This window comes from Carcharhinus amblyrhynchos, chromosome 8, assembly GCF_965287045.1.
Source record: "Carcharhinus amblyrhynchos chromosome 8, sCarAmb.v2.hapA, whole genome shotgun sequence".
NCBI lineage: Eukaryota > Metazoa > Chordata > Chondrichthyes > Carcharhiniformes > Carcharhinidae > Carcharhinus > Carcharhinus amblyrhynchos.
In genome coordinates, this window is record NC_137331.1 from 123992743 (window position 1) to 124016581 (window position 23839).

The 23839-nt window shown below is 46.3% G+C and overlaps 1 protein-coding gene across 2 annotated transcripts in view; it reads left to right on the top strand.

The window, feature by feature from the left end:
• osbpl1a (oxysterol binding protein-like 1A) overlaps positions 1 to 23839 on the top strand; it is a 224085-nt gene that overhangs the window by 142352 nt on the left and 57894 nt on the right. For both annotated transcript variants that reach the window (XM_080194750.1, XM_080194751.1), the window contains exon 17: positions 4359 to 4518. In XM_080194750.1, coding sequence (XP_080050876.1) covers positions 4359 to 4518 — 160 coding nt within the window. The remainder of the gene's footprint in view (positions 1 to 4358; positions 4519 to 23839) is intronic.

Genomic DNA, 23839 nt, shown 5'->3' on the forward strand with positions numbered 1-23839 from the left:
AAATTGGAGGGGAATTTAGCCGCACAGTCAGTGGTGTATAAGGAGTATAATAGGGGGCTGAGAACACAGCCTTGTGGGGCACCGGTGTTGAGGATGATCGTGGAGGAGGTGTTGTTGCCTATCCTTACTGATTGTGATCTGTGGGTTAGGAAGTTCAGGATCCAGTCGCAGAGGGAGATGCCAAGGCCCAGACCACGGAGTTTGGAGATGAGTCTCGTGGGAATAATGGTGTTGAAGGCTGAGCTATAGTCAATAAATAGGAGTCTGACATAGGTGTCCTTGTTATCTAGGTGTTCCAGGGTTGAGTGCAAGACCAGGGAAATGGTGTGCGCTGTGGACCTGTTGCGGTGATAGGCAAACTGTAGTGGATCCTGGTAGTCTGGGAGGCTGGAATTGATTCGTGCCATGACTAATCTGTCTAAGCACTTTGTAATGATGGATATCAGAGCCACCGGCCGATAGTCATTAAGGCACACTGCTTGGTGTTTCTTAGGTACCAAGATGATGGTCATTTTCTTGAAGCAGATAGGGATCTCAGATTGTTGTAAAGAGTTGATCTGTGCAGGATCTGAGTGCGTGTCCAGGTACCCCATCCAGGCCAGTCACTATCCTTGGGTTCACCTTCAAGAAAGCTACTCTGACATCTGTAATGGTGACCCTGGATACAGGTTCATCCACAGCTTCCGGGGGGGAAGGCATGCTCTCCCTGATCTCGTAAAGCTCTCCTAATTTTGGCACAGACCCCAGATTTTAGTAAGGATTTTGTAGAGCTGATAGGGCTGGATTTACCAGTGTAAGCTCATTTATTAGTGCCACAAGTAGGCTTGCATTAACGCTGCAATGAAGTTACTGTGAGAATCCCCTAGTCACCACACTCCAGCGACTGTTCAGGTAACACTGAGGGAGTATCCGGCATGGCTAACGCACCCTAACCAGCACGTCTTTGAGACTGTGGGAGGAAACCGGAGCACCCGGAGAAAACCCATGCAGACAAGGGGAGAATGTGAAAACCCTGCACAGACAGTGACCCGAGCTGGGAATTGAACCCAGATCCCTGGCGCTGTGAGGCAGCAGCGCTAACCCACTGTGCCACCCCAGAATTCCCGGATTCTCAGCAGCTTGTTGATCTGTCCCTGTCATCGGGAAACAGCTCTCATTGTTATACCGGAATATCTTTGAATTAGTTTGTGATGTGATGGAGGCTGGGATATAAGATTGTACAAAGGCGCATTGTACTGACCGAGTTACATGTTCAGTGTCACTCTGTGTGTTGACTCTCAGTAAAATAAAGGAATTTACTGATTGGACAATGTCCCAATGAGTGTTTGCTTGGCCTGCCTTCAGAGAGGGAAATATTTGAGTAAAAGACAGGGTGTTTGTTTGGTAGCGAAGGGATGCTGCTGATCTGGCCTTGATTTCCAGGTGGGTGAAGTGCAATCAAGTCCAGTTCCACAGAAGTAAAATATTCGGAACCACTTGCAGGAGCGATTGAAACCACAGAAACCCAACTTTGTAACCAGGAATATGCTGTATAAAACCAAAGAGTTAATGGTAAAGCTATACCGGATACTGGGTCAGCCAGAGCTGGAACACTGGGTGGGATTTTCACCCTCTCTGCAGTGTGTTTCATGGCAGTGGGAGGCAATGCACTACTCGCTGGTGGTGGGATCTTACGGGATTACCGTTGTCAACAGGATTTCCCGTTGAACGCACCCCTCGCTGCTGGGCAACCCGTGGTGGAGGCGCATCATCGGCAGGGTGGCCCGGTGGCGCAGTGGTTAGCACTGCTGCCTCACAGCACCGCGGAGCCGGGTTCGATTCCCGGCTCGGGTCACCGTCTGTGCGGAGTCTGCATGTTCTCCCCGTGTCTGCGTGGGCTTCCTCCAGGTGCTCCCATTGCTCCAAGACGTGCTGGTTCGGCGCGTTGACCCAAACAAGGCACCAGAGTGTGACGACTAGGGGATTTTCACAGTAACTTCATTGCAGTGTTAATATAAGCCTACGTGTGACACTAATAAATGAAACTAAAGTTGGAGATGGTCTGTCTGCTGTGGTAAGAGCAGCAATCTGAAATGCCAGACATCGTTCCCACTGAGAGCTAACATCAGATGGGGAATGGAGAGGTGGCAGAGTGGTTAGCATTGCTGCCTCACAGCGCCAGGGACCCGGGTTCAATTCCAGCCTCGATTTCCAAGGGAGTGAGAAATTAGAGTATGAATGGAACAGTAATTGTAGATGGCTTAACGCGGACAGCCTGTGATGGAAATGGAGGCAGATTATCAAACTAGATTTCAAACTGTCTGGACAACGGGAAGGAAAGGTGATGAATGGAAAGGTTGAATCCCCTGAAGGAGGGTCATCTGTGTTGTACTTGCCTTAATAGTTGCTCTGTGACTTTTTTTTTAATGTAAGTATGTCACATTTTCAGGTGGTAATACACGCCAAGCCATTATCCTGGCGTGGAATTTGTGCTAAATAATGTATAGCCACTTAAGCTAAAATAGCAGCATAAAGAATGGAGGAGGGGATCGGGTGAAACACACCAACCATCCAGATTGTAGAATCAATTACTGTCCCGAACTCCTGTGTGCTGAACTTGGAGTCGCACAGAATGTTAATGTTTGGTTCCTGTCTGTGTGGAGTCTGCACATTCTCCCCGTGTCTGCGTGGGTTTCCTCCCACAGTCCGAAAGACGCATTATGACGCTAAATTCCCTCTCGGCGCACCCGAACAGGCGCCAGAGTGTGGCGACCAGGGGATTTTCTCAGTAAATAAATTGATCACAAATTGCTTTAGTTTCCCAATGTTGAAAGCTCGCTTGCGCCTTTGCCAATGATTTTCTCCCAGTTCCCGCTAACGCGCACTGTAGACGGACGTGAGCGGGATGCATTGTGGGCATGTTTCCCGTCCTGCTCCAGTAAACTGCAATACCTGAAACGTGCGGTGACAACTTAGCCTTGGCTGGAGTCCCAGCTCCTGTTGATGTATTCTGCTGAAGTGGGTCACAGTTGCAGCTTTCACCCTGCTCCTGTGGCACTGGAGGTGCCTGGAGTCGGCACTGACGAGCCATGGCACAAGACAACCAGGCAGAGCACTTGCAAGGTAGCATTCGATGGTGGGGTAACGCTGCGAGGAGGGGAAGAAAATGATATTCTTCCCGCATAAATAAAACAGAAAATGCTGGGACAAACTCCGAGCTGCGACGGGGGGGGAGAGACATTCGGGCCTGACACATTAACTCTCGATTCATTAGCTCTCTTTCCGCAAATGCTGCCAGACCTGCTGAATTTTTCCCAGCGCTTTCTGTTTTTATTTCAGCATCTGCAATGTGTTTTGCTGTTAGTTTTGGCAGTGTGGACAGTGTTATTGTTCGGGGGGGGGTGATGTTCCACTGGCGTAGGAAGGTGTTTGAACAATTCTGATGCTGGTCAGAGTTAACAAAGCAGGCAGCTTGGACCATGATGTCTGTTCGTGATGTGGTCGTTGTTCTAACAGGCTGATTGGAATTTACTTTTGTCAGATTAATTTTCAATCGCAAGATTGAAATCAATATATATATATATATATATACCCCTTGACCTATTTACCCATTAACCGGAGTAGTGAGATCACAAAACAAAGCTGTTGTTTTCTGGTGTCAATTTTTGAATACTTGGAAAGCAGTGTTGTTAATGGGCACGTAATTATTTTTTTTTATTTATTTCAATTAAGGTGTTTATTAAGTGCCCCCCTTACTGCCTCAGATCGGTAGCCCCCTGAGCTACAGCTGAATGAATTCATTGGAAACTCCGTGGCAAAGCTAACTCAGCTAAAGCAGGTTGGCGTTCTGTTCCACTGACGTCACTATCTCACTTAAAATTCATGAGCAAGAATGTTTTGTATTCCGTAGGAAATGCGTGACTTTGGTGACCTGATATTGCGAGGGAAATCAAGATTAAAAACCTCCCATAAATTTACAGTGTTCTTTTCTGAACTTAAAACTCAACTTGACAAATGTTTTGCCCCCTGTTTTTGTGCTTTTCACGTAGATTTTATATTTCTGCAAAACGACACCGACAAACCAATTTTAAAATTGATTTGTGTCGCACACAATGTCAAGGGAAGGAAGGATAATTAAAGATTTTTTTTTCATTTATGGTTCCGCTGCATCTGAATGAATTTTCAGCGGTAGTTTTGGGAATGCGAGTATGCAAATGAGCTTCATTGTATATCTGGATCATCACCAGATGGATTCTGTAAACAACACCGCACTGGGTCATGTTTCCGAGCTTGGTACAGAGTGAATGGTATCAGTTGTTACGCAGCTTCTCAAAGCAAGACCACTTGGAAGCACTAACATGGCTTGTTTCTGAATGCAGATTCTGACTCTGTGGACTCTCTGAGTGGGTTTGAGACGGTGACCAGCCAGTCAGCAGAGGACGAACCTTTGAACCGGACCAATACTGAGAGGTCAGAGATGTCCGAGCAGGAAAAGCATGGCAGCAGTCCGCCACAGGCCAATGGCGTCACAAAGTACAGGTGAGCCAATAAGCCAGATGCTGGCAGAACGTAGCTTGTTAGAGATGGCCATAAATTGTACCTGGAGCTCCGAGCCCAGCCGTGCATGGGGTTGGCACGAGAATATTTGAATAAAAGTGTTGAGAAAATTGGATTTCATGTTCTGTTTCATGAAAGGGATGGCTGTGGAAACAGACATTGGTTTCTCTGTTACGTTTCCTGATTTTAAAGCACTCGTCACAACTTTTATTGAACACGGGTGGCACGGGAGCCCAGTGGTTAGCACTGCTGCTTCACAGCTCCCAGGGTCCTGGGTTCGATTCCTGGCTCGGGTCACTGTCTGTGTGGAGTTTGCACATTCTCCTCGTGTCTGCATGGGTTTCCTCCGGGTGCTCCGGTTTCCTCCCACAGTCCAAAGATGTGTGGGCTAGGTTGATTGGCCAGGCTAAGAAATTGCCCCTTAATGTCCAGGGATGTGTAGGTTAGAGGGATTAGTGGGTATAATATGTAGGGATATGGGGGGTAGGGCCTGGGTGGGATTGTGTTCGGTGTAGACTCGATGGGCCGAAGGGCCTCTTTCTGCACTGTAGGGTTCTATGATTCTATGAGAAATATGTTACCAAATAAATATTCTTTGGAGCGCTGTCAAGAAGGAATTCTCAGTCTATCTCAACCCCAGACCTTGTGACATGTTTAAGGTACCACTGTATTACAGAGGCCTCATATTATCTTTATTTTGTTCTGAATACGCAGTTTCAATTGCTGCTTATCAGATGTACTTAAATTTGGAATCATTCCGTCTATCTCCCGATAGGGATGTGTGAGACATGGGCCGAGTGGGCGAGTTGAGTTGAGAATATTGGTTGAGTTGAGATGGATACACGAATAGGGAGGGGATAGAGGCCCGAGTAAGGGCAGAAGGTTTTTTTTATTAGTTGGGGCATCATGATAGCACGGGGTTGGAGGGGCCAAAGAGCCTCCCCCTGTGCTGTACTTTCCTTTGTTCAATATTTGGGGTAAGATGTTGGACAAACTGCAAATGGAAACATTATTTACATGTAATGGATTGCAGGAACGGAAACATTTTTTCTTCTTGTTTTTTTTTTAATCCTGTTGCACATTTGAAAGACTAAACTTGATCGCGAGGCCTAAATTTTAATGAACTGTAAGAGATACTTCGAGCTCTGGTATCACCTCATTCTGTTAGTGATCTGATTACCTCGTAGTTGCTTGGGTACTGTGTTATTTTTTAATTATAGTGTGTAGATATTTAACTTCAATTATTAGAAATATAAATTATTTAAATTTGGTTTGTGGGTAGCAAATGTTCATAGAATCCCTACAGTGGAAAAGGAGGCCATTCAGCCCATCGAGTCTGCACTGACCACAATCCCACCCATATCTCCACAACTCTACTCATTTACTCTAAGGGGCAATTTAGCACGGCCAATCAACCTAACCCGCACATCTTTGGACTATGAGAGGAAATCGGAGCACCTGGAGGAAACTCATGCAGACGCGGGGAGAACGTGCAGACTCCACACAGACAGTGACCCGAGCCGGTAATCGAACCCGGATCCCTGGCGCTGTGAGGCAGCAGTGCTAACCACTGTGCCACTGATGTTAAACAGTAAACTATTATACTAGGCTTTCCTGTTGTCTCGCTGTAGATGTTATGGATAAATATCTTTCTCGTGCAGTTTGACTTCAAAATGGGAATCTAACAGATTCAAGTTAATTAACACCAACAATACAAAAATTAGGGAAATATTCTGGTTGTGTACCGTACACAGCAGAGCTCACCAGTACTCACATGCAACACAAACACACATCATTAATGAGATTAGAATATAGGCAGCTTATTTATTGATGAATCTGTATGTTGAACAGGGTGTGGATTGACACCACGAGAACATGGAACGCTTCCATTTCTCGTGCCTAATTTCAACGTCGAGTGCTGCTGGGCTACAAACGCTGGGGGTGCATCCATAATTAAAACACCCTGTTCTTTCATCAATTTCTTACTCATTAAGAACAGGGGCACCGTGATGTAAATTGTTCTACCCCTTTGTTCTGGCTGTAAAGTTAACTTGTCAATTTCTGTCAAATTGGGGGCCAGTCGCTGTTGTTCCAAGAACTAGGAGCAGGAGTGGGCCATCTGGCCCCTTGAGCCTGCCCCGCCATTCAATAAGATCGTGGCTGATCTTTGAGACTCAGTTGAAGCGGAGTCCCTAAGCTTAGCTGAAAACCGAAGATCTTCAACCCATCTGTGTGAGCAGACTCCAGGTGTAAATGCAGAAGGATAGTGGGCGAACTCCACAGTGCCACCTAACCTCAGATCCTCATCCTTTCTTTCCCCAATCCCTCCATGGTCTCAACTCTCCCCATCACCTTCTCCTTCAATCCTCTAAGATATCTGCAGCCGTGCCTGGACCCTGAGCTCTGGGATTCTCTCCCAAAGCTTCCCCATTTCTCCACCTCTCTCTCTTTTGAGATCCTCCTCAAAGCCTTTTTCTCTAACCAAGCTTTCGGTCGATTGTTAGAATATCGTTGTGTGTCACGTTCTGCTCCTGCAAAGCGCCTTGAGGCAATTTACTATAGGGTGTGATAAAAACGCAAGTTGTTATTGCTGGAGCAGTGGTGGGTTGCTATTTTATAAGTTTGTTACTATGGAAGAAATCCAAGTATCAGCGAAACCATATTGCACATTTAATGAGGTACCGAATTCAAGAGAAAAAAGTAAAGTTCGTTGCTACAAATAGAAACTAGAAGCAGGATGGGCCATTTGGCCCTTTGAGCCTGCTCCGCCATTCATCTTAATCATAGCTGATCGTCAAATTCAATATCCTGATTCCCCCCTCCCCCTCATATCCCTCGATCCCTTTAGCCCCAAGAGCTATATCGAATTTGTTCTTGAAATCTCGCAATGTTTTACCCTCAGCTACTTTCTGTGGGAGTGAGTTCCACACATTCCCCACCCTCTGGGTGAAGAAATTTCTCCTCACCTCACTTCTAAAAGGTTTACCCCTTATTCTCAAACTGTGACCCCTAATTCTGGACTCCCCCACCATCGGGAACATTCTTCCTGAATCTACCCTGTCTAACTCTGTTAGAATTGTATAAGTTTCTATGAGAGTAGGTACAGAGGAGATGTCAGGGGTAAGTTTTTCACTCAGAGGGTGGTGAGTGAGTGGAATCGGCTGCCGTCGGTGGTGGAGGCGAACTCTCTTTTAAGAGACTTCTGGATGAGTACGTGGGATTTAATGGGATTGAGGGTTATAGATAGGCCTGGTAGGTAAGGATATGATTGGCGCAACTTGTGGGCTGAAGGGCCTGTTTGTGCTGTAGTGTTCTATGTCCCATGAGATCCCCTCTCACTCTTCTAAACTCCAGTGAATATAATCCTCACCAATTTAGTCTCTCCTCAGATGACAGACCTGCCATCCCAGGAATCAGCCTGGTAAACCTTCGCTGTGCTCCCTCTATAACAAGGACATCCTTCCTCAGATAAGGAAACCAAAACTGCACACAATACTCCAGGTGTGGCCTCACACTGTACAATTGCAGCAAAACATCCCTATCCCTATACTCAATTCCTCTCGCTATGAAGGCCAACATACCATTTGCCTTCTTTACTGCTTGCTGTACCTGTGTGCTTACTTGCAGATGAACGGGTGAAATTAAATATGAATATTTTAGTGTTGAAATGTCCCAAAACTCACCATGCAATAGCTGAAACAACCAATAATGTCACTGAAAATAGAAAATGCTGGAAAATCTCAGCATGTCTGGCAGCGTCTGTGGAGAGAGAACTGAGTTAATGTTTCGAGACTCTTTGTAAGAGATCGGATGAGGAATTATCCAGACTTGAAACGTTAACTCTGTTTCACTCTCCACAGATGCTGCCAGACCTGCTGAGGTTTACCAGCACTTTCTGTTTGTGTTGCAGATTTCAGCACCCGCGGTATTTTGCTTCAATGTCATTGAAAATGTAAGTTTTGGGGAAAAGATGCGGCAAGGGGTGAAAGGGTTAATACAGAGAGTATTCCAGAGCACGGGCAGATTGGCTGAAGGCTGCGCCACGTGGTGGAGGTGAATAAAAATGATCAGCTATGTTTAAGATGAATGGCGGAGCAGGCTCGAGGGGCCGAATGGCCTATCCCTGCTTCTAGTCTCTATGTTCCTATTTGTAGCAATGAACTTTATTCTTTTCTGTCTTGAATTTGGTACCTTATCAAATGTGCAACATGGTTTCGCTGACAGTTGGATATCTCCTGTAGTAACAAGCTTATAAAGCAACAACCCACTACTGCTCCAGCAATAACAACTTGCGTTTTTATCACACCTGATAGTAAATTGCCTCAAGGCGCTTTGCAGGGTCAGGATTAGGGAAGTGAAGCTGTGAGCTGGGTCACGAGGCTGGCGGAGATGGAGTCAGGCCACACAGGGATTTGTAAAAGCGGATGAGGATTATGGAATTATGGTGCCTCCAGACAGCAAGAGAAGCGAACAGCAAGTAGGGGGTGACAGTCAGGCCGAGCTTTAACGCAGGATGGGATGGCAAAATCAGGGAAGATTTGGTCCTGGACCGTTGATGAGGAAGGTGTTTGTGGGCATTAAGGGGTGGTAATTATAGGACGGTAGGTTCTTTACTCAGAGGGTAGTAAGGGCGTGGAATGCCCTGCCCGCAGTAGTTGTGGACTCGCCAACTTTAAGGGTGTTCAAATGGTCAGTGGATAGGCATTTGGATAACATTGGAATAGTTTAGGTTAGAGGGTCATTAGATTGGTTCCACTGGTCGGCGCAACATCGAGGGCCGAAGGGCCTGTACTGTGCTGTAATGTTCTATGAAGGGGTGATCGAGGTCGGGTAGAGCTGGTGTTAGAATGCAGACTTGGTAACTGGATTTGACATGTTGTTATGATCACACAGGGCGCTCAGCCTTGGCGTACAGCCAGGAGGTTTGTGATGGGAGCCAAAGAAGGTGTTTTTGGTGATGGTCGTCACGAGTTGTGCCTAATCCTGTTTAGCTTATTTGGCAGCACGATGTAGAAAGTGATATGAAATACTCAAGTTCTGAACACACACCATGTAAAGCGCAAGGAAGTGAGCCAGGCCAACACTTGATGGTGGGAGATGGTTATAAACAGTCTGATGTTTCGGGCTCCTCACCTGGAAGGTCCCCCAAAAATGTTTGGGTTTTGAGTCATCCTGAATGTTTGGGATAGATCCTCGGCTCAACCCTGCATTCTGCATTTTGACCATTTATGGAATGGGCCTTGACTATTTTGGAATTTTAGGATTGAGGATTAGGCTGTTTAGGAAGAGGGCCTGATATTGAGAGATTGTCAGGGAACCTAAGCATGGGGGCACAGTCACAGGGTAAGGTGGTTCAGGACTGAGACGAGGAGAAGTGGGAGTCTGGAACTCGCTGCCTAGGGAGGTCGTGGAAGCGGATACGATAGTGACTTTTCAGAGGCGGCTGGACAAATACATGAATAGGATGGAAATGGAGGAATCTGGTCCCCGGAAGGATAGGGGGTTTTAGTTCAGTCGGGCAGCATGGTCAGTGCAGGCTTGGAGGGCCGAAGGGCCTGTTCCTGTGCTGGAATTTTCTTCTTTCTAAAGCTTTTTAACTCTTTGGAACTGTGATGCTCCATTGTTGAAAACATTTAAGTAGTCTCACACCAACAGGTTAAAGTCCAACAGGTTTATTTGATAGCACAAGCTTTCGGAGCGCTGCTCCTTCCTCAGGGAATTAAGGAGAGAAGGAGGGAATGTGGAGGCCTGAATCTGTCTATGATATTGAATGGTGGATCAGGCTCAACAGGCCACCTGATCTGCTACTATTTCTTGTGTTCCTAATTTGTTTCCTCATTCAGTCTTACACCGACTGGAATAAGATGCGGAATTAATCCCCTGGGAGGGATAATGACCGGAATTCTCTGTCCTCGCCCAGGATTGGGATTCTTTAGTCCCACTGCAATGAGTGGAGATTTGGCTGAGTTACAAATTCTCAGTTCTCTCTGACAATGGTACCGGGGTGAGGACAGATGAGAATTCCAACTACTATCGCTTGGTGATCTGAATTAATTAGTTAGATAAATACTGTTCCGTGCTCAACAAGGAAAAAGAAACCAAAATGCTGGAGAATCCCAGTAGGTCAATCCCAATGCTGCAACTTTATAGGACCCTTGTCAGACCCCACTTGGAGTACTGTGCGCAGTTCTGGTCGCCTCACTACAGGAAGAATGTGGAAGCTATTGAGAGGGTGCAGAGGAGATTTACAAGGATGTTGCCTGGATTGGGAGGCATGCCTTATGAGGATAGGTTGAGGGAGCTGGGACTCTTCTCCCTGGAGAGACGAAGGTCGAGAGGCGACCTGATAGAGGTTTATAAAATGTTGAAAGGAATAGATAGGGTGGATTCTCGGAGGCTATTTCCCAGGGCTGAAATGGTCGCTACGAGAGGACACAGGTTTAAGGTGCTGGGGAGCAGGTACAGAGGAGATGTCAGGGGTAAGTTTTTCACTGAGGGTGGTGAGTGAGTGGAATCGGCTGCTGTCGGTGGTGGTGGAGGTGAACTCGTTGGGGTCTTTTAAGAGACTTCTGGATGAGTACGTGGGATTTAATGGGATTGAGGGTTATAGATAGGCCTGGTAGGTATAGATGTGATTGGCACAACTTGTGGGCCGAAGGGCCTGTTTGTGCTGTAGTGTTCTATGTTCTATGTCTGACAGTGTCTGTGGAGAGAGGATAGAGCGAGAGTTATTCAGACTCAAAACATTGGCTCTATTCTGTCTCCACAGGTACTGTCAGACCTGCTGGGATTTTGTGCATCTTTTGTTTCAGTCTTTCAACATCTGCAGTAATTTATGTTTATCTTGAGGGGTAAAAGAAACATTTTCCCTGTGGCAGTACATAGAATCCCTGCAGAAGAGATCGTTCGGCCCATCGAGTCTGTGCCGACTCTCCAATAGAGCACCCCACCTAGGCCCAATCCCTCACTGTAACCCTGTAATGCCATACTTGGCCTACGCACCTAACCCACACATCATCAGACCGTGTGAAGAAACCTGAGGAGACCCACGCAGACATGGGGAGAACATGCAGACTCTGCGCAGACAGTGTCCCGAGGCCAGAATTGAACCCGGGTCCCTGGCGCTGTGAGGCAGCAGCGCTAACCTCCGTGCTGCCCCACAGTTTCTGCGTGAAAGAATATATTTATAAGAGAAACAGTTCTTTTATTTACTCTTCTTGGAAGTCTCGGAGTGAGGTGATTAGAAATGACAGCCTGTAGCTACCCCGGTGATCTCAGGAGGTTTTACGAGTTATTCTGGAGATGCCCCAGGCTGTGAATTAGTGGTGCTTTTGTCTTTGTTGCCTTGTTTAAATTGGAGGCAGTTACTGTGTGTCTTCAAATGGAGAACTGGAGGTGGCCGGTCTCCAAGGGTCAGAATTCTCCTTTTTTTTTTGACGACAGATTATTTAAAGTGCTGGTTTAATAATTGCGAGGTGTCGGTAGACGGGCGGACCCACTGAGTGTACTTTCTGAGATATTACTTTAATTATTCCAGCAACTTCCTCTTGTAAGACTGTATATTTTAACCTGCAGGAGAAGATTCTGGATGTGATGCTTTAGCTGGAGTTGCCACTTTGACACTGAGTTTAATTTAATTTTCACCCGTGATTGAGAAGGGGAAAGATGAGCTTTGAAAAGAACACTTTCCACTGTCCCTGCGCCTTTTCACTGAACAGGTCGGATGTGAACCCGATACCGTGCTTGCTGCAATAAAACAGCGGCTGCAGCTCACACAGTAAATTAATTGGCCATAAAACACTTCAGGATATCCCGAGGCTGTGACAGGTGCTATTTAAATGCAAGTCTTTTTGATGACCCCGTTTGGTGCTGAGCTGAGATGTTAGCCCGGATCGATGCTGAGTGGGAAATGCTGGAATCTAATCAGCCTTCAGAAAATGACAACCTGCACCGGTGCAAAATACTATCTTAAGAACATAAGAAATAGGAGCAGGAGTAGGCCATCTAGCCCTTTGAGCCTGCCCCGCCATTCAATAAGATCATGGCTGATTTGAAGTGGATCAGTTCCACTTTCCCGCTTTCTCCCCATAACCCTTAATTCCCCTGTCTATCAAAAACCTATCTACCCATGACTTAAATATATTTAGCGAGGCAGCCTCCACCACTTCAACGGGCAGAAAATTCCAGAGATTCACCACCCTTTGAGTGAAGAAGTTCCTCCTCAACTCTTATCTAAACTGCCTCTCCCCCCCCACTTATCTTGAGGCTGTGCCCTCTAGTTCTGTTATCCTTTCTAAGCGGGAAGAATCTCTCTACCTCTACCCTATCCATCTCTTTCATTATCTTATACGTCTCTATAAGATCCCCCCTCATCCTTCTAAACTCCAACGAGTACAGACCCAGTCTATTTAGTCTCTCTTCATAGTCCAACCCCCTCATCTCCGGATAAGGGGGGTTGGACTATCCCATTTAGATCGTACTGCAGCTGTACAGAGCTTTAGCTGAGGCCTCATTTGGATTATTGTGTACGATTCAGGTCTCCACACCACCCTTTGGAGAAAAGATTTACCAGGATGTTGCCCTGGTCTGGAGAATATGAGCTATGAGGAGAGGTTGGAGAAACTAGGTTTGTTCTCGTTGGATTGACGGAGGTTGAGCCTACAAGATTGAAGCCTACAAGATTCTGAGAGGCACGGACAGAGTGGATAGTCAGAAACTCTAGGGTAGAAAGGGGACGTAGGTTTAAGGAGCGTGGGGAAAAGTTTCGAGGGGATGTGCGAGGCAAGTTTTTTTACACAGGGGGCGGTGAATATCTGGAACTCGCTGCCCGGGGAGGGGGTGGGAGCAGGTACAATGGCAGCACTTAAGGGGCATCTAGACCAATACATGAATAGGATGGGAATGGAAGGATACGGATTCCGTAAGCGCACATGGTTTTATTTTAGGCTGGGCATCATGGTCAGTACAAAGAACAACACAGCAACAAAGAAACAGGCCCAACGAGCCCACGCCGCCATCTTAACAAAGTGCTTTCCCTCCTCCACCCTTGACCCATGTCTGTGCTTATGGTACCCCCATTGGAAACCAGATTAAGGGGAGAATGATTTAGGGACAATTTGTTACACCAATCAGCCTAAGAGCACATCTTTGGGGTGTGGGAGGAAACCAGAGCGCCCGGAGGAAACCCACGCAACCACAGGGAGAATGCGCAAACTCCCACAGACACAGGCCCAAATCCATGTATCTGCACAGCTAGCAGTGATAGTCACTGAGCTGTCGTGGTGCCCATCTGCTGGTCCAGTTTTATACACACACAACGACGCAAAGTACTAGGCCACTCTCGAAACATCCAAGAGCAGCCCCCACACGACCCACCGTGTGCATGCCCCTCATCAGACAACAAGGCTTGGAGGGCCGAAGGGCCTGTTCCTGTGCTGTACTGTTCTTTGTTCTTAGAACATTCCAGCGCAGTACAGGCCCTTCGGCCCTCAATGTTGCGCCGACCAGTGGAACCAATCTAATGACCCTCTAACCTAAACTATTCCAATGTTATCCATATGCCTATCCACTGACCATTTGAACGCCCTTAAAGTTGGCGAGTCCACAACTGCTGCAGGCAGGGCATCCCACACCCTTACTACCCTCTGAGTAAAGAACCTACCTCTGACATCCGTCCTATAATTACCACCCCTTAATTTAAAGCTATGTCCCCTCGTGTTAGCCATCACCATCCGAGGAAAAAGGCTCTCACTGTCCACCCTATCCGATCCTCTGATCATCTTGTATGCCTCAATCAGGTCACCTCGTAACCTTCTTCTCTCCAATGAAAATAACCTCAAGTCCCTCAGCCTTTCCTCATCAGACCTTCCCACCATACCAGGCAACATCCTGGTAAACCTCCTCTGCACCCTTTCCAATGCCTCCACATCTTTCTTATAATGCGGCGACCAGAACTGTACGCAATACTCCAAGTGCGGCCGCACCAGAGTTTTGTACAGTTGTAACATGACCTCACAGCTCCGAAATTCAATCCCTCTACCAATAAAAGCTAACACACCGTACGTCTTCTTAACAACCTTATCAACCTGGGTGCCAACTTTCAGGGAGCTATGCACATGTACCCCGAGATCTCTCTGCTCGTTGACGCTACTGAGAGTCCTTCCATTAGCCCTATATTCTGTACTCCTGTTACTCTTACAAAAGTGAATCACTTTTCCGCATTAAACTCCATCTGCCACCTCTCGGCCCAGCTCTGCAGCTTATCTATGTCCCTCTGCAAACTGTAACATCCATCCTCACTGTCTACAACTCCTCCAACTTTGGTGTCATCAGCAAATTTACTAATCCATCCTTCTACACCCTCATCTAGGTCATTTATAAAAATGACAAACAGACCCTTGACGTACACCACTTGCAACTGAACTCCAGGTTGAATATTTCCCATCAATCACCACCCTCTGTCTTCTATCAGCTAGCCAATTCCTGATCCAAACTGCTAAATCACCCTCAATCCCATGCATCTGCATTTTCTGCAATAGCCTACCATGGGGAACCTTATCAAACACTTTGCTAAAATCCATATACACCACGTCAACTGCCTTACCCTTATCCACCTCTTTGGTCACCTTTTCAAAAAACTCGATAAGGTTTGTGAGGCACGACCTACCCTTCACAAAACCGTGTTGACTATCCCTAATCAATTTATTTCCCTCTAGATGATTATAAATCCTATCCCTTATAATTCTTTCCAAAATTTTGCCCACAACAGAAGTAAGGCTCACCGGTCTATAATTCCCAGGATGGTCTCTACTCCCCTCCTTGAACAAGGGGACAACATTTGCTATTCTCCAGTCTTCCGGCACTATACCTGTAGCCAATGACAACATGAAGATCAAAGCCAAAGGCTCTGCAATCTCCTCCCAGAGAATCCTAGGGTAAATCCCATCCGGCCCAGGGGACTTATCTATTTTCATACTCTCAAGAATTGCCAACACCTCCTCCTTATGTACCTCAATCCCGTCTAGTCTACTACCTGGTATCACAGTATTCTCCTCGACTACACTGACTTTTTCCTGCGTGAATACTGACGAAAAATACTCATTCAGTGCCTCTCCTATCTCTTCAGGCTCCACGCACAACTTCCCACTGCTGTCTCTGACTGGCCCTAATCTTGCCCTAACCAATCTTTTATTCTTGACATACCTGTAGAAAGCTTTAGGATTTTCCTTGATCCTATCCGCCAGGAGTTCTTAGATCTGTAGGTGCTGTGAGAATGTGAAGGAAACCCAAACTACAAGTGATTCTTGTATAACAGTTCATGAGGATGCAATTGGACAACCCCGATTTGATATTCTTCAGAAAGTGGAGAATACAGAGAGAGATCAGGAGGTTTTTCAGGCAAAATACAAACCAGATAATCTGATTCATTGTACAAAATATCTGCAATTCTCCGGTTTTCCCAGTGACCTGTATTTTTATTTTAAATTCTTACTCTCCCATATTTCTGTGAGCAGAAATAGAATCAGTGCAGGAGGAGGCCATTCGGCCCATCGAGTGTACACTGACCATAATCCCACCCAGCTCCTATCCCCATAACCAGATTCATTTAGAACATAAGAAATAGGAGCAGGAGTAGGCCATCCAGCCCTTCGAGCCTGCCCCGCCATTCAATAAGATCATGGCTGATCTGTCGTGGCTCAGTTCCACTTTCCCACCCTCTCCCCATAACCCTTAATCCCTTCTCTTATCAAGAACCCATCAACCCGCTTCTTAAAAATATTTAGCGAGGCAGCCTCCACCACTTCAACGGGCAGAGAATTCCAGAGATTCACCACCCTTTGAGTGAAGAAGTTCCTCCTCAACTCCGTTCTAAACCGCCTCCCCTTTATCTTGAGGCTGTGCCCCCTAGTCCTACTGTCTTTTTTGCTCACTGTAGATGATGCGTTTGTAACAGTACGGAGTGGGTATAACTCCATTCCTCATAAATACTTGAAGAGAAATCAGCACTAAGTATATTTATCAAAATTAGAAAGTGCTGGAGACGTTTGACAGCTTTGTCCGCAGCTGAAAACTTCATGAGCATTAGAAACCTTTTCTGATGCACATCCTCCAGGATCCTTGAAGTCTGTTCATGGTCCACACTGCAACGCTCCCTGCCTGGTACAGTACGAATCCTCACATCACCAGGTTCAAGTCCAACAGGTTTATTGGGAATCAAGAACTTTCAGAGCGCTGCTCCTTCATCAGGTGATGTCCAACACCAGCATCTCCACATCCCTGCCTGATAGGAAGTGATAGTCGCATCCCTGTTTTCTCAAAACATTATTGGTGATTCCTCCCGTCAAGGAATCCTTGCGGGTGGCAGGTGGCGGTGAGATTGCAGGCGGGTGGTGGTGAGCTGGCAGGCGGGTGGCAGTGAGATTGCGGGCGGGCAGCGCTGAGATCTCCGTGTTGGCTTTGGGTTCACCGATGGTTTAACCTTCGCCTCACAGGCAGTCCGGCAGTGATGATATCAGCTGTCCGGCAGACATAGTGATGATTTGTCAGCTTCTCTCTCCGTCTCTCTCTCGCCGGCTGCTCTGATTAACTAGAAGGTCTTGGCGCTGTTTTTGATGTTGGATTGCTGTTTAGGTTACAGTTGGACACCCGTTTCTCTGTGCTGGTGCAGAGCACACCCTCGTGGAGGCTTCAACACTGTCCTTCAAACATTTGTTTTTTATTTGTTTGTGGAACATGGGTGTTGTTAGCTGGTCGGTATTATTGTTCATTCCTATTCACCTTCGAACCGAGTGGTTCACCCGGTCATTTCAAAGGACTGTTAAGAATTAACCACATTGCTGTGGCTCAGGGGTCACAGGTAGGCCAGACCAGGTAAGGACGGCAGATTTCCTTCCCGAAAGGACACTCAGATGGATTTTTACAATAATCAACAATGGTTTCATGGTCACCAGTAGATTCTTAATTCCAGATTGTTTTTATTGAATTCAAATTCCACCATCTGCTGTGGCGGGATTCGAACCCAGAACATTAGCTGAGTTTCTGGATTAATAGTCTAGTGATATCACCTCCCCATGTAAACAAATTCTCTGACTGAGTACAGCATCTGCTTGGGCGTTCCTGAGTCGGACATATTGGTGAAATACCCTATCAATTTCCATTGATGTGAGATTGTCATGGACTTTGTACTTCGTGTGTCTACATCTTGGAGTTGACTCATCCTTCCTCCTTTTCCACCCGCCTGATTCTCAAATTTCTTCTCAGACAGCGTTAAGGATGATATGACATCAGTAAGTTGTCCATGATGAAGCATCAGGAAAACAACTGTCCAATAGACATTGAGTTTATTGACAGGTCTGTTATCAGAATTTTTGAGTTCAGAGCAGGCATTTGATGCTGTATCTCATCAATGTCGGCATTTTGAGATAGATAATCCCCAATATGTGGGGAGTAAGATATTTTCCAACGCTTCACCATGAATGCCGATTGAAGGTGATAGATTTGAAAGCTTTGCTTTGGGTTGTCAAAGGAAACAACCATTCTCTGGTTCGATAAAAAGAAACGAAAGGCTGGGGTTAATTTCAGATGAATTTCAGTGTGATTTTCCAGACGGCAGAATGATCGTAATCTTCAAGAAAGCTGACAAGTTGAGCTGTAGCAACTACAGGGTTATAGCATTGCTGTCGGCTGGTAAAGCCCAAGTTGGTTACTTCTTAATTGACTCATGTCTGTTGTGGGAGGTCTTTCCAGAGTTCCCGTAACACTTCCAACCCAAGCAGCATTAGCTTCCGATATCCCAGAGTTCGGAAAGGTGCTGAGAGCAGGATGACCCGCTGTACGTTGCTTTCTTTGATCTCACACAAAGCTTTGACTGGGACAATCTCTCTGCCCTTTGGAAGGTGCTCCAGTGATGTGGGAGCCCAGCTAAGCTCAGAAACACCACCATTTCCAAATAACAGCATTGTACGATGATCCAGCACAGACCCCTGCCCTGTCAACTCAGGAGTCACCACAGTAAGGAGTCTCACGACACCAGGTTAAAGCCCAACAGGTTTATTTGGTAGCAAACGCCACTAGCTTTCAGAACACTGCTCCTTCATCAGGTGAGTGGGGAGTTCTGTTCAGGGCATGTAAAGGCACACACTCAATTTACAGAATAATGATTGGAATGTGAGTCTTTACAGCTAATCAAGTTTTAAAGGAGAAACCAGGGGTGTGTCATTACACTGACACTATTCTCAATCTTTCCTGTTGCAGCCTGTCACTGATAGGCCTTCACTGCAGGTGTGGTAGTAACTTCACACATTGATTGTAAACTTTTCAACCTCAACAGACCAAGACATATCAAAACCGAGACATATCCTCCTGCAGCTGACAATCCACAAGTCAGTGCTCATTCTGAAGAAGAATACCGATAGTTGGCGTATGCGGCAATGCTACATATGAATATGCAAATTAGAAACAGGAGAAGGCCACTCAGCCCCTCCAGTCTGTGCTGCCGTTCAATAAGATCGTGTCTGATTTGATTGAAACCTCAACTCCACATTCCCGCATAACCCCAATAACCTTTCACCCCCTTGTTAATCTAGCTCTGCCTTAAGAATATTCAAAGACTCTGCTTCTCCAATCTTCTGAGGAAGAGAATTCCCAAGACTCGTGAATCCCTAAGAGAAAACAATTTTCACCATCTCTGTAATCAGTGGGTGACCCCTTATTTTTACACAGTGACCCCCCTAGTTCTGGATTCTCCCACAAGAAGAAACATCCTGTCGATGCCGCTCGGGATTTGTTGTTTATATCAAGTCACCTCTTGCTCTTCTAAACTTCAAGCCTAATCTTTCCAACCTTTCCTCAACACCCCCCCCCCCCCCAATTCTAGGTCTTAGTCTAGTAACTTTCTCTGAACTGCTTCCAAGACATTTATATTTTTCCTTAAATAAGGAGACCAATACTGTAAAAAAAAATCCTTCCACTCCCTCCCTACCTGCACTGTGGGTGTACCTACATCATGTGGACTGCAGCAGTTCAAGGAGGCAGCTCACCACTACCTTCTCAAGGGCAATCAGGGACGGGTAACAAATGCTGGCCAGCCAGTGACACCCACACCCCGTGAGATAATTATAAAAGAATATGACACTCTAGGTGTGATCTCACCAATGCCCTATACAACTGAAGTATAACCTCCCTATTTTGTAATCACCTCTCCTCCCAATAAACAATAACTTCCTATTAGCTTTCCGAATGACTTGCTGTATACTAGCCCTTTACAATTCAAGAATGTTAGACTTGCCCAAAATGCCAGGGAGACCAAAATCCACAACCAACCCACACCTTCTTATCCAGCTTCGCTCATTATCCACATGGGTCACTAGCGCACTGTTTGACTGCCCTTCTCCATCTCCTCCTGTCCGTCACCCATCCCTCTTTCAATCCTGCTATGTTTTAGTCTCTCGCCACCGAGCCTTTCTATCTGCGGTTTGGCCTCCCTCTTCACCTCCTTCCTGTCAGCCCCACTCGTCTCATTCTCCCTCCAAAAAAAATGACCAGACCATTTCAATCTCTTCTCAGTTACTTTCTTCTACACTCCCACAGTCTCGACTGGTCCCCTGGTTTGCTGGTTCTTGGTTTTGTCCTTTGTCATCACTCCACACGTCCAGCTCAGTATTCCCATCTCATTAGTATCCAGTCGTTATTCCTCTCTTCCCGAGATTGCCCAGGTTTCTGCACTCCCATGACAAGGCCAGTCTCTCAACAGTCCTGTAGAATCCTCCTTTCAATTACAGTGACACGTTTCTATGACATAGCACCCCTCTGCTCTCCTTTCAGTTCCTCCAGACTGAGCTAATCCATTGTTTAATCTCCATTTCTTTGCTTCCATCTTCCTCCAGCGTGGACTTGAGGTTTTTGAAGCTATTCATTGTCTCCAAGTCTTCACCCAGAGTCTCTAAACCTTTGTTTTGTTCCTTCTCCCTCTGTAACAACCGCCTGTTCATCAATTTATTTTAAATTCATTTGTGGGACGTGGGCGTCGCTTATTGTCCATTCCCAATTGCCAGAGGACAGTTGAGAATTAACCACGTTGCTGTGGTTCTGGAGTTGCACGTAGGCCAGACCCCTCCGTCTTCTGGTTCTTGATCCTCCTGTCAATGAGAACACATCACATCAAGCTGTCCATTGAGATCCGCAGTAGGAGTAGCGCCTCAGCAAGTCACTGACTGGATATCCCATAATAAGTCTTCCCTGTCATTGGAAATGTTGGATGGTGCTGCACTGTAACGACAGGAATTATCACATTGACATCTAATTCCTCCTTTCATTCATTCTTTTTGTGTGTTACGCATCAGCAAAACTTTGTTAAGGATACTAAGGCTAATTGAACTGATTACCTAGATTTTGCAACAAGACTATGTTATAGGGGTGGCACAGTGGTTAGCACTGCTGCTTCACAATGCCAGGGACCTGGGTTCGATTCCTGGCTTGGGTCACTCTGTGGAGTTTGCACATTCTCCCCGTTTCTGCGTGGGTTTCCTCCGGGTGCTCCGGTTTCCTCCCATATTCTGAAAGACATGCTGGTCAGGTGCATTGACCCAAACAGGCGCCAGAGCGTGGCGAATCGGGAAATTTCACAGTAACTTAGTTGCAGTGTTAATGTCAGCCTTACTTGTGACTAATAATAAATAAACTTTAATCTGCTATTGAGACTAATAAAAGACCCAGTGGTACAGACACCAGGTGGCACAGTGGTTGGCACTGCTGCCTCACAGCACCAGGGACCCGGGTTCGATTCCCGGCTTGGGTCACTCTGTGGAGTTTGCACATTCTCCCCGTGTCTGTGTGGGTTTCCTCCGGGTGCTCTGGTTTCCTCCCACAGTCCAAAGAAGTGTGCGTTAGGTTGATTGGCCTGAGTGTCAGGGGCATTAGCAAGGTAAATATGTGGGGTAGTGAGAATAGGGCCTGGGTGGGATTGCGCTCAGTGCAGACTTGATGGGCTGAATGGCCTCCTTCTGTACTGTCAGGATTATATGATCAATGATCACGAGGTCAGTGGCAGTGAACTAACTGGAGCAGTTTATTAACATATTTTAATTGCCCAGGCTAGCTCCATCGAGTTCCAGGTCACCTGCCCCCTGCCCTTAAAGGGGCATGCCCCCCAACCTGCTCGATATTACAGAGCGCTGGAGTAAATAGCACTCTTGAGAAGTTAGCCTTCTGAGAGTAGAAGTGGTGAGAAAAGGTCGCAAGCATTCGAGACAGATTCACAAACAAGGCCCCGGGAAGTCTGTGAGTTGAGAAAAGTTACTGTGTCGTTTGCATCGTCCTCCGCTGGTCATTTAGTGAAGTCAAATCCACTTTACTAACCCTAATGGCATTGGACACAACTCTACAATAGAGTAAGTGTCAATGTAGTGTGCTGTTTGGCTCATCTGTGTAAAACGTTAGATGGGAAAGTTATTCTACTTTTCAGGAAAAGAAAGAGTGAGTTGCATTTATATAGTGCCGATCGGGCACACTGGACTGCTTTACAGCCAGTGAAGTATTTCTGAGTTGCAGTCGCTCCGTCTAGAAAATGCAGCAGAAAGTTTGTGCACAGCAAGCTCCCACAATCAGCAACGTGATAACAACAGCTTATCTGCTTTTACGATGTTGGTTGAGGGATAAATATTGGCCGAGACACTGGGCCGATCTCTCCTGCTCCTCAGAATGGTGCGTGGCATCTTTTGTACCCAGCAGATGGAGCCTCAGTTTAATGCCTCGCCTGAAAGATAGCATTCCCAACAGTGCAGCACTCCCTCAGTACCGCACGGCAGTGTCAGCCGTGATATTTCTTGTGCTCAAACCCTAAATTAGGACTTGGAATCGAGTGACGTGTTCCACGGTGTAAGAACTTCCAGCTGAAATTGTAATTATTATCCTTCAGGGGCAATTTCAGTTTTTAGTCCATGTGGGAGCTGCTTGTTTGATCACAAGGAGGTGACGGCCTAGTGGTATTATCGCTAGATCATTAATCCAGAACCTCAGCTAATGTCCTGGGGATCCGGGTTCGAATCCCACCAGGGCAGATGGTGGAATGTGAATTTGACAAAAAAGTATCTGGAATTAAATATCTACTGGTGACCATGAAACCATCGCCAATTGTTGGGAAAACCCATCTGGTTCACTAATGTCCTTTAGAGAAGGAAATCTGCTGTCCTTACTCGGTCTATAAGACCATAGGAACAGGCCACTCAGCCCATCGAGTCTGCTCCACCATTCAATCATGGCTGATATTTTTCTCATCCCCATTCTCCCCATAACCCCTGATCCCCTTATTAATCAAGAACCTATCTCTGTCTTAAAGACACTCAAAGACCTGGCCTCCACAGCCTTCTGTAGCAAAGAGTTCCACAGATTCACCACTCTCTGGCTGAAGAAATTCCTCCTCATCTCCATTTTAAAGGATCGTCCCTTTAGCCTGAGGTTGTGCCCTCTGGTTCGAGTTTTTCCTATTAGTGGAAACATCCCCTCCATGTCCACTCTATCCAGGCCTCTTATTCTGTAAGTTTCAATAAGATCCCCCCCTCATCCTCCTGATCTCCAACGACTGGGACCCAGAGTCCTCAACTGTTCCTCATACGACAAGCTCTTCGTTCCAGAGATCATTCTGTGAACCTCCTCTGGACCCTTTCCAAGGCCAGAACATCCTTTCTTACAAGGCCCAAAACTGCTCACGATACTCCAACTGGGTTCTGACCAGAGCCTTACAGCCTCAGAAGTCCATCCCTGCTCTTGTATTCTAGCCCTCTCCACATGAATGCTAACACTGCATTTGGCCCACATGTGACTCCAGAGCCACAGGTTGACTCTCAACTTTCCTCAGGCAACTGGGGGCGGACAATAAATGCTGGTCAGCCAGCGACGCCCGTGTCCCAGAAAAGAATAAAAAAAAATGTAATGCTAGGCCCATTTCTCCAGAAATGACATTTAAAATGACCACAACGGTTAAAGCACAAATTCGAGTAACATCCAATAGGAAGAAACTGGAGCTGGAATAATTGTATTGGACTCTATCTTGAGAATAAATTACTATGTTTTCCTGTCACTGTTAATGAATATATGAAGTATTGCCTCTTGTAGACCAAACAGCTTTGACTATTGGAAAATGTTTTATTCATTCAGGGGACATGGGCCTTTCTGGCAAGGTCAGACTGCTTGGATAGATTTCCTTATCTAAGGAAATTCGTTTCATGGTCACCATTGCTGAAATGAGCTTTTAATTGCAGTTAATTATCGAAATTCCCCAAGTTACTGAGGTGGGTTAATACTTATC